General features: G+C 39.0%; 1 protein-coding gene across 1 annotated transcript in view; it reads right to left on the bottom strand.

Moving 5' to 3' along the window:
- Adamts3 (ADAM metallopeptidase with thrombospondin type 1 motif 3) overlaps positions 1–8,226 on the bottom strand; it is a 126,182-nt gene extending 117,956 nt beyond the window's left edge. The window contains exon 1 of the mRNA XM_055595450.1: positions 8,165–8,226. Coding sequence (XP_055451425.1) covers positions 8,165–8,226 — 62 coding nt within the window. The remainder of the gene's footprint in view (positions 1–8,164) is intronic.
- Positions 8,227–11,231: the final 3,005 nt, after the last annotated feature.

Here is an 11,231-nt window from a genome sequence, read left to right as displayed (position 1 = left end):
AAAGAAAGAAAGAAAGAAAGAAAGAAAGAAAGAAAGAAAGAAAGAAAGAAAGAAAGAAAGAAAGAAAGAAAGAAAAGGTATAGACTTCCAAAGTCAGTTAAACCCATTTTAGCTGCTTCAAAAATCTGAGAAAAATCATGAGGATTTGATGGGGTAATCTCTAAAATAGCTTCCAATTCAATTACTCTGTTATTCAAATTATATTCAGTATTAAACTCCTAGGAAAGACATGAATTTGAAAAACTGCCCCCTGCCAATATCCCAAGATCCACTTATTCCCATAATAAATAACTGAAATATGACTATAAGACTAACATAATTAACTCCTAAAGTAGGTCACAAATGTTAGCATGCCAAAGAATTTAGGTCCCAACCTCAGAGACGTTTCCATGTTCCACACTCCAGAGTCTGATTCAGAAGGGCTGAGCTGGGCATCAGACATCTGCAATTTTAACCAGCACTTCACATCTTGCAAACAGTAGTGGTCTGAAAATTACAGCTTGAGAAAAACTGCTTAAAAATCATATGCCAATCAAAATGAATTTTAGATGTATTCTCTTCTAAATTTGGGGCACACACACAGAGAAGCCCATTCGTGGCACTCCAAAAGATATTTCAAAAACTGAAGATGACTACTTAAAGGAAATATGAATAAATGGAATCTGTGAATTAAAGTCAAGGTAGCAATTAAATTTGTAATAGTTATCTACTAAATACAGAATGCATACTACGTGTATTTCTGAGGGGCTTAAGTCTGTAGAGTGACTCAAAGTGTCTTAATAGTTACAAGCAAAAAATTTAATAATCATATTTTTACACAATGGGGAAATGTCTATCAACAACTGCCATAGGAAACACAAAGCTTTACACATTCCAACAGCTGCAATAACATAAGGCTAGCTTAAAGTCCAAAATATCCTAGAATTTCACTTTAGAAACCATTTAAGGAAACGTCAATGTGCACACCAAAGCACATGGCTCTCGTAAAGCTTTATTAGCATATATTAACCATAGCAAGTAAGCTTCCTTACCACATTTTCAGCCAGGCGGATACTGTACTATGTTCATGTTCACTCTTGCTACCCATTCCAAACCTTCTTGAATATTAGTGATGAGTAACTGTTAAGCCTAGGGTTGAACTCTATCATCCCCGTGAAAACATACTGGGGCCATAGTAACTGCTCCTAGAAAGACAAGCTAGAAGTAAAGTAGTGGTGGGGTATATTTGACGGTATGGAAGTTCTGTTTGCAAACAAGAAATCATTCTAGATCAGATGAACTCCTCAGGCAACTTGCTATTTTCCTTCTGGGAAATTGCACTCAAGATCGTCTCAGTGGGTGTTTTGCTTGCTTGTTTGTTTTAAAATTTTATTTTATTTTTTTTACAATTTATCCACTTTGTTTCCCAGCTGTAGTCTTCTCTCTCATCCCCTCCCAATCCTGCCCTCTCTCCCTCTTCTCCTCTCATGCCCCATCCCCAGTCTACTGATAGGAGAGGTCCTCCTCCCTTCCATCTGACTCTAGCCTATCAGGTCTCATCAGGACTGTCTGCATTGTCTTCCTCTGTGGGCTGGTAAGGCTGCCTTCCCCTCAGGGGTGAGGTGATCAAAGAGCTAGCTACCGATGTCAGAGACAGTCTCTGTTCCCCTTACTAGGGAACCAACTTGGACACTGAGCTGCCATGGGCTACATCTGTGCAGGGGGTCTATGTTATATCCATAGATGGTCCTTGGTTGGAGTATTCTCAGGATGTTTATCAAAAGTGTTAAAATGTAAATTAATTACTTGGAGCCCTTGTCTGGCTGCAGACCCTGATTCATGGCCTCAGTTTACATATTTATTCTTAATTAAGAAATTGAGTGTGTGGTATATGTACTGGGCACACACAGAGAGAACATCTGTATCTCTTTCCATCATGCTCCATCGTATTTTTTGGGACAGGCTCTCTCACTAAATAGTAAAGTCTTTGTTTCAGCTGCTCTGACTAGCCAATGAGCTCCTAGGATCCACTTGTCTCTACTTCCCAACCTAAGCTAGATGGTTCTTGGTTCTTGTTCTTTCAATGAAACAAGCCCATATCTGTTTCTAAGACTACCTAATGGCTAATCTAGGCCCAGTTTATAGTACTCAAAGATGCTGCCTCTGATTCCTGAAGATATTCACATGAAAGAAATATACAATCTTTTACCAAAGCTGACCCTGATCGTTACTGTCAGTTCTTAAGAGCCAGACCCTGCATGTAAGTCCTAGGATTCAGCAACAGAGGCAATTTCCCATTATCAAACACTAAATGCTTAAAAAAAAACAATTTAAATAATCTTCCTTTTGTTCCTTAATTCAGCCCTTGCTCTGTCCTACCCATCTCACATACCAAGTTTCTACTAATATTCTTGTTTTGTGATACAACTTCATACCTACTGTGATAATAAATCCCGATAGTAAACTTGTTTGAGTCTGAAAATTAACAAAGAGAACTAGGCCCAATGGAAAATCGGTACTGTTTGCTTGCCCACCTTTGTTTCTTGCTGGTTGAGTACATCTATACGATCACTCTTACAATATCTCCTGCTACCATCAGAACCCAGCTTCGTTGGTCTTCCAGTAATGGCTTCTTCAGGAAACATCCAAGCTTTCCCTACTCAGCTAGGACTACTGAATAATCCAGCCTCACAGAGAAGAGATCAGACTCTCAGTCAGGTGTGTTAGAGAGTCACTGTTAGACTGCCCAGCCCATATCCTATAGACCAACATAATACATCTCCTGTTTTAATATATTTATTAACATTGGTTCCATTCCTTTGACTAGTATTCTAAGAAAAGGACGGTTCGCAATTATCAAAAACAATTATACCTTCTTCCAAAGCAAGCCTTGGCCCTCGCACATCATGTGGGAGACTGAAGAACCTGCTATTTGGAGTAGCAACATCTGTTTATTACTGCGTGTGAGTGCAATGTGCCCCACACCCTTTATTCTTCTCAGATCATCTTTCCTGTACCCTTGTTGTATGAAGATGAAGTATTACACAGATATGGTACTGTTCCATAACAGCAAAAAAAAAAAAAAAGTTACTATTGTACACTTGTATCAAAATATGCCTCTTGGTATCAAGATGTGGGTCAAATGGTACATTTCTCCTAGGAATTTAAATTGATTTATCTTAAAGATGACCATTTACTACAGGATTTCCCCTGTATTATATCCAACTATTGTATTGTATTATATCAGGCAAGTAGGGTTAAAATAAGTAGGGATAAAATAAAATCAGTCATGCACAACCTCACTAAATATGGTCCTTGATATTCACTTAGAGCCATACAAAGATGCCAATCTCTCATGTCTAACAAAGAGCAAAACATTTTGGATTCTATTTTATTTTAGTCTGAAAACTCCTGTGAATACAGTTAAGCAAAACTGCGTAGAAGGTATGCATTGCTAACATTTATGATTTGTAGTAATTTTGTTCTATAAGTGGCTGTGTTCTCAAAACTCAGATCACAAACAACTTTGCTTTCTCAAAATTCAGATCACCATAACTTCAGTGCATCAATATCTGACCATGGTTTAAGTTTGCCAAATTAGGGACTGCTTATTTTAAAGGCCATGCCTAAATCTGTAAGTCAAGTCTGGGTGAAGCTTCTAGAATGTATCTATTCATTTAAGAACATGAAAACATTTCAGCACCATACCCAGGGGCCTTTTAAACAAACAAATCACCACCAACAACCTAAAAAAGTATGTCTTTCATTAAATATTTGTTACCAATAGGAGAGAACAAAAAGAAAAATAGGTCACTACTTGGTTTGACCTCTGATATGAATATATGTAGCTAAGTGACTTAAAGATTTTGTTACTCCATGTAACCATAAAAGATCCGTGAGCATTCATTCATCATGGGGGTTACATGAAAAGCTTCTCAAGCAAATACATTTAAAATGTGGAAACCACAAATAGTGAGCATGACTGTTATATTTATTGTATTTGTTGATTTTTTTATACCTAACATGTACTTACAAAACAATTGCATTTTAAACAATAACAGCACAGTTGACAATTAAGGCAGAATAGTCTAAGTTACATGAACTCTATAATAAGTTTTTATAGTTTCTCAGAAAAAAAGTAGCTCCTATTTGGCAGTTCTTCAAGACAGTACATGATAATTAGAAGATAAAAAATAATGTAGATGGATGATTTTCCTCCAATATTGAGTTTCCCTAGACTATTCACATTATGAAATGTCATTCAATGCAGGCATAAAGTAGATCTGAAACTCTAACATGAGTGTTCTGCAAAACTTCATGAAGCAATTATTTATCAATAATCTCATCAGGAAAGGCAAGTCTTCACAAAAGAAAACTAGTCTCTTGGATAAAAATCAGCATGAATAATCTATGCCATCAAATCCACCATAACATCAAAGGTTTGCCAACCAACTTCCTAAAAAATCCTCAAAGAAACTCTGCATCAATTTGATGAAACATAAAAAATGATCAGAAAGCAAGTTTCTATCCATCAACTTTATCATACAGGGGCATCCAGGCTTTAGACATTGTGACATGGACATGTTGTGATCCACAAATGTGTTGGGCTTCAGTTCCTATGTACCGTAGGATGCATGCGACCCATATGCTACTATCGGTTGAAAACATTTGATTTTTTTCACCCTTGATTGAAAATGACTTTGTAATTTCCATCACATGATCAAGACATCAGCTGATTAAAAGCCCAGGGTCTGTAACAACTACTATGCCTTCAGAAATCACAAGTAGCCCTAACTCCTGCCTGTGTCCCATTCACAGAATATTCAATAGCAGCAGACTGGTTTGAAATCAACAGGACATCAGCAGTATACACCTAAGTACCCAAAGTAAAGGCTTGATGTCATATTGGGTAAAGTCAAAATTAAGCTATATTTAATGTTTTGTGGTTTGGGACATTGGGGTTCAGCCAATGTAACTTAATAAGGAGCTGTTGAAGCATATTATTTTTTAAAAGAAGAATAATACACTGCATTTCATTAAGCATTTTTCATAAAGTACAATCAAAGCTTACTCTTATAGCAATTCATTGTTTTGAGCAACAACTAATAGTATTTAGTTTCCTGCAAAAAAAAAAAAATGTTATTCAAAACCTTTACTGAGAAGTGTATTAACTCTGCTTTCTGATACTCAAGTGCCAAACCGCACATTTCCCCATCGCTTTAGTTCCTTTCAAATGAAACTAGGTATGACTAAGTCATTAGTCAAGAAACGCTGTCATCTGTTTCCACAATTTTCCCCTTCTTTGAGATGAACTATTTCTTAAAAGTTACGTGTGTGTGTGTGTGTGTGTGTGTGTGTGTGTGTGTGTGTAGCAACAATGTCTTGTCTGATCTCTTAATAACTAGAATTAAAAATATATTACCTAGGTAAAAGCAATTACCATTGTAACCAATGGTTTTTTTTCTTTGTGTAACGCACTGAACATTATTGAATTGGCAACAAACATACATTTCAAGTTCAAAACATTTTTCTTACCATCTTTCTCACAAAATTAAATGTGTGCCTACAGTTGCTATGTTACCGGCATGATCTTTACCTTGGCATAGCAATGTTGTTTAAATAAATTACTTTCTGCAAAAATGTTTGCCGAAACCTTAAAATATATTTCCAAAAGCAATAATCCCTACAAGAAAAAAAATAAGTGGCTTTCATGTGGAGTTTTTTGTTTGTTTGTTTTGGTTATAATTTTATGCATGTGTGTGTGTGTGTGTGTGTGTATTGTTGTGTGTATGTGTGCCTGTGTGTGTGTTGTGTGTGTATGCGTATGTGTATATTGTGTATGTATGGCGTGTGTGTGTGGTGTCGACCAGAGGTAATGTCAGGTGTCTTCCTCAACTGTTCTCCAATTTACTACCTAGACGGGGTCTCTCACTGTGCCTGGACCTGACCAATTCAACTATACTGGCTGGCTGACAAGTCCTATGGGTCCTCCTGTCTGCATTGGAAGGCATGTGCTTCACTATGTAGGTCTTTCTGTGAGTGCTAGGATCAAACTCAGATGATACTTGCACAGTAGAGGTGATTTACCCACTGAGACATCTCTCCCATTTATTTTTACTCTTTGATTATCTACAAGTTCACTAAAAGTGGCATTTGTGAATTAAAAAAAAATGCTCAGTAGCATCAATGCAGCTTCAGAACACAGAATGATACCATACAAACAATACAAAGTGTACAATGAAACACATAGCAGCGGGAGACATGGAGACTGAAGCGGCTACCTTCTAGCCAGGCAGGACTTCTAGTGGAGGGGGAGGAACACCAACCCACCCACAAAACCTTGATCCAAAATTTACCCTGCCTACAAGAAGTGTACAGATAATGAGGAAGCAGAGACCGAAGGAATGTTCAACCTACTACTGTCCCAACCTGAGACCTAGCCCATGGAAGAAAGCCAGCCACTGACATTATTAATGATACTCTGCTATGCTGGCAGATAGGAGCCTAGCATAACTGTCCTCTGCAAGGCTCTACCTATCAGCAGATAAAAAGGATGCTGAGACTTTCAGCCAAACATGGGGCAGAACTCAGGGGGCCTTGTGGAAGTGTGTGTGTGTGTGTGTGTGTGTGTGTGTATACACGCGTGTGCACGTGAATGCATGCATACAGGGTTGGGAATAGAAGGAGCCATAGAAGGACACAGAGTGGACAAGAATTCCACAAGAAAACTAACAGAGTCAACTATTCTAGACCCATGGGGGCTTACAGAGACTGAAGCACAAACCAAAAAACATGCACAATCTGGACCTAGGCTCCCTACACATATGTAATGATGGGAAGCTTGGCCTTCATGGGGGTTCCCTAGCAAGTGGAGCAGGGGTTGTTTCTAACACGGACTCTGTTCCCTGTTACTGAATCACTTCCCACTCATGGGGCTCCCTTGCCTGGCCTCAGAAGAAGTCTCCTGTTGAGACTTATGTGCAGAGGCGGGTTGATATGGGAGTTGGGGGGAGGCTCCCCTTCTCTGAAAAGAAAGGTAGGGGGGGAAAGGTAGAGGGACCAGGAGGAGAGGAGGAAGGGGGCTGTGGTCAGGATGTAAAGTGAATAAATAATAAACATAACAAAAAAGAAATATTTTTATGAACATTACAAGCTTCTCACTTTGATAAAGTCCACTTATCATTGTACAGATGAGTAATTATGGGACAGTGGTGCAAAAGGAACAAAAACATGCAAATGAAAGCTGAGTTTCATGGTATTTTTCAAACATATTGCAAACGAGAAAAAAGATCTGCATCATACCATCATGCACCAAAGTCTGATAAAGTCTTAGTCCCTAAATAGTATTTTGGGTTGGCTGATTTAAAGCAGAGATGCCACACCCACACACCACAAGCTTCTTAAAATTTTAGTTTACTTTTCACCAAGGCAGTCAAATTCTCAAAGGAAGTCACTTCACTCTTTGAAAATGCCGTAGATTCGTTTCTTGAAAGATGCAATCTGACCATTTTAGCTCTGCAAATGATGTTCCCCGAGTCCCAAACCACCGAGTTCCTGCCAAGCCACTCTTCCAACAAGTCGGTTTGGCGCGCCTTCCTGCACCTGCACGCAGCAGATGCTCAGTCCCACCTTCTGCATCAGCCTGAGCAACCTTCTCAGGGGAGCACACTAAACATGTTCCTTCTGGACATAGGTCTGCCTCTTCCAGTGCAGACCAGATACAGCACACCGCAGCCAAAAAGTCACACAAGGTGAATGGATGCAAACAAGCAGAATATGTGCATAGTCTCCAATGATAATCAAAAACAAAATAATTTCGTGAAGTCTCAAAGAGAAGAAAAGTTTTCCAACTTAGATGTCAACCTAAGTTGAATCCAACCTTACCTAGAATCCTAGGAAAAATGACATTTGTGTCTTTTTAAAAACTGAAATAAAATTAGCATTCAATAAAATGATGCATAGTTCTTCAGTGTTCAGAAAAAAGAATTTTCATAATTGTAAATATTTGGATGGCCAGTACAAAAGACAGTGTGAGAACACACAAGGATCTTTTGCATCTCCGCATCCGTTTCTTTCTCCCTTGAGCAGGCAACTATTTTATTTTCTGAGTTTCTAAGTTCATGGAGTATTTTGTCTGCCTTTAGACTTCACGGTGTTCGAATCGTCGCACATGCAGACTTGATACCTGGCCTTGGTGACAGTCTCCCCCATCAGTTGTCTCCTCTCACTGCAGCGTGGCAACGTCATCGCATAAACAGAAGACAGTTCACAATTTTCTCTATCTTCTATATGAAATATCAGCTTCAATCTTTTGCCCATGTATAAAATTAGACCCTTCATGTTTTTATTTATTATTTATAGGATTTCTTTAAATAGTTGTCACAAAATTCATTTTTTTAGAGAAAGGAAAAGAAAGGGAGAGAGAGAGGGGGAAGGGCAGGAGGGGGGAGGGAGGGATGCACCAGCACATATCTGTACCCCTCCCTATAATTACACCATGGAGTGACAACATAGTTTGCTCAGTTAATACGAACTTACTCATCCTGATAGCTGGAGCATGGACAGTCCTTTCCAACATTTACTTCCCCACAGATCCTGGCCTACTGATTGACCTCAGTCACCACAACCTGGTCACACAATGTTAACACACAAAGACGGTGCCCTTTCTAGCAGTCAGTTCCTCTGTATCCCTCTCAGCCTTTCAATACCATCGTATTATTGTGTCTTCACTCACTCAAAAGCAAAAAAAAAAAAAAAAAAAAAAAAAAAAAAAAAAAAACCTGTTGCACTGCTATCATGTGTCAACTCCTCTGCTAGAGGGCAGGTTCCTCACATCATGACACTTCCTTTCTAGAGATAAAAATGTCTATCTGTAGCTAGACAATGATCTGATTGACAGTAATTTCTGCCTTATTTAGCACCACTGTAAATGATTTTTTTCAGAATTTCCTAAGTATTTTTAATCAATATGTCAAAAAATATATAGTAAAGCCTTGTTTATTAGACACTCATGAAAAAAATGTTTTAAATAAATTAATATAACTTTCACAGATACCATTTCCATTTGTTGGAATGTAAAATCCCCAAAACACTAAAGTATGAGGGAAGGTAAGGAAAACGGGGAGAAAGGGATAATGAGAAAGAGCAGGGATAGAGAGAAGGGGGAGAAATAGAGAAAAAGGGAAAAGAAGAATATATACATATATCTCATTATATATATATGTATATGTATGTATAAATACATACATACATAGCACACATATACACCCATAGAGAAAGAACATAGAATATGGATAAGAATGAGAATCCAGGAGCCTCATTCATCCATATTCCATATTAAACAAGTGCGGTTTATTCCATCAGCAATTCCTTGATGTCCTGACAACACAGAACAATGGTACCAGTCATGTGTGGTCATACAAAAATGACCTGTGAATCACCAGTTGATATCAATGCTGGAGCCTAGTGGGCTGCAGAAGGGGGAGTTAGGACACTCACCGTCTTTAGGACAAAGGCAGCTATCTATGGAATCAGAACAAACCTCAGCTTTATAAGTTGTGCTCCGCTCAGTACTGAAGACAATGGAAGTCAGTGAGAAAAAGGACTCCTTATGTACAACTCTAGTCTCAATGGTGAAGTAGGAAGGAACAAAGGTGACAGTGTATGACATATTATAAAAATGGATGCTTCTCCTGAGTTCCAAAATCATGAACAGCAAGCTGGTAGCTGTCACAGTGGTCTTCAGAACGTTTAAAGATAATCATCAAACACTTCAAGGCCCTTTCTAATTTAAATCTGAAACTGGAGTTATAATTACCATCTGTTTAAAAGGCAATGTATTCACATACAGAGTTCTCAAACCTTTCACGTCTAAAGATTTCTGTGCACTGGCATATGTGCTGGCTTCTTCCATTCCTGTCTACGCGTGTATGTGCATGTGTGTGTTTGTTGCATAAATACATTTTAAAAAACAAAAGAGTCAGCAAACAGTCTTGCATTCCTGAATGTTACATCCAATAAGAAGAGAACAGCCTAGTTTATTTAACCCCACAAGTCACAGAACACTGAGGGGAGCTCAGGGACACAACTCTATGAAACACTGAGCAGGAAAAAAAAAAAAAAAAAAAGGACTTGGTACGGCCATACCCTGGAATAAAAGGAAGTGAAGACCTAATGCAAATGCAACACAGAGCCACCCTGAAAACACGCTAAGTGAAAGCAGCCTGGCGGGAATGGCCACACACTGTGTGATTCTATTTCTACAGAATGTCTAGACTCAAATCCAGAGAACAACAACAGATGGGTAGTTTCTTACAACAGAAGAAAGAGGACGAGGATGGGGTGGAGGAAATGGAAAGGGCTGTTGCTGGGCACAGAGTTTCTGAGTTGATGAAACTGCTCCAAAGTTGGGTAGTGCCTGGATACTTAGGAAAGATACTAGAAGCTACTAGATTTTAAGATGAATTGGAAAGTATCTGCATGACATCTGTACAAAGCACTATAGTGCTGGATAGTTTTATGTTAACTTGAAGCAGGCCAGAGTCATCTGAGACAAGGGAGCCTCAACTGAGAAAATGCCTCCCTAAGATTTAGTCTGTATGCAAGCCTGTAGAACATTTCCCTGGTGTGGAAGGGCCTAGCCCACTGTGATTGGGTCGGTTCCTGCATTCTATAAGAAAGCAGCTGAGCAAGCCATGAGAAGCAAGGCAATGAGCAGAACTCCTCTGTGTCCTCTGCATCAGCTCCTGCCTCCATGTTCTGCCCTGCTTCAGTTCCTGCCCTCACTGCTTTTGATGTTGACCTTTTATATGGAACCGTGAGAGAAACAAATCTTTTCCTCCCCAAGTTGTTTTTGGTCTCAGCGTTTCATCACAGCAGAAGTTAAGCCTAACTAGGAGCCTGCTTTACGGCAACAAATGACTCCGCATTTGGGTAGAGATGGAGGGCGTGATATGAGTATTTCCCACATTTGTAAATTGTACACTGTGAGGGTGAAAAGGGCAGTGATCCAGGAGAAAGAACTCTCCCTCTGAGTTCAGCACCACAGACTGGGTGCAGCGTACCTCAGCCAACCAGTAGAGCCAACAAAATGTGACAATGTGTGGCAGTTGCTCACATGTTTTACACCTACAGCTTAGGACAATATCCTTGGTAATGAACATACAGGGAGTACAGTTTTTAACACGATTATCAGCTTAGGACAATATCCTTGGTAATGAATATACAGGGAGTACAGTTTTTAACAGGTTTAT

This window comes from Psammomys obesus, unplaced genomic scaffold (genome assembly GCF_907164565.1).
Source record: "Psammomys obesus unplaced genomic scaffold, mPsaObe1.curated_primary_1811, whole genome shotgun sequence".
Classification (NCBI taxonomy): Eukaryota; Metazoa; Chordata; class Mammalia; order Rodentia; family Muridae; genus Psammomys; species Psammomys obesus.
Note: the sequence above shows the minus strand (reverse complement) of the source record. Positions and strands in the feature narration are given on the sequence as shown.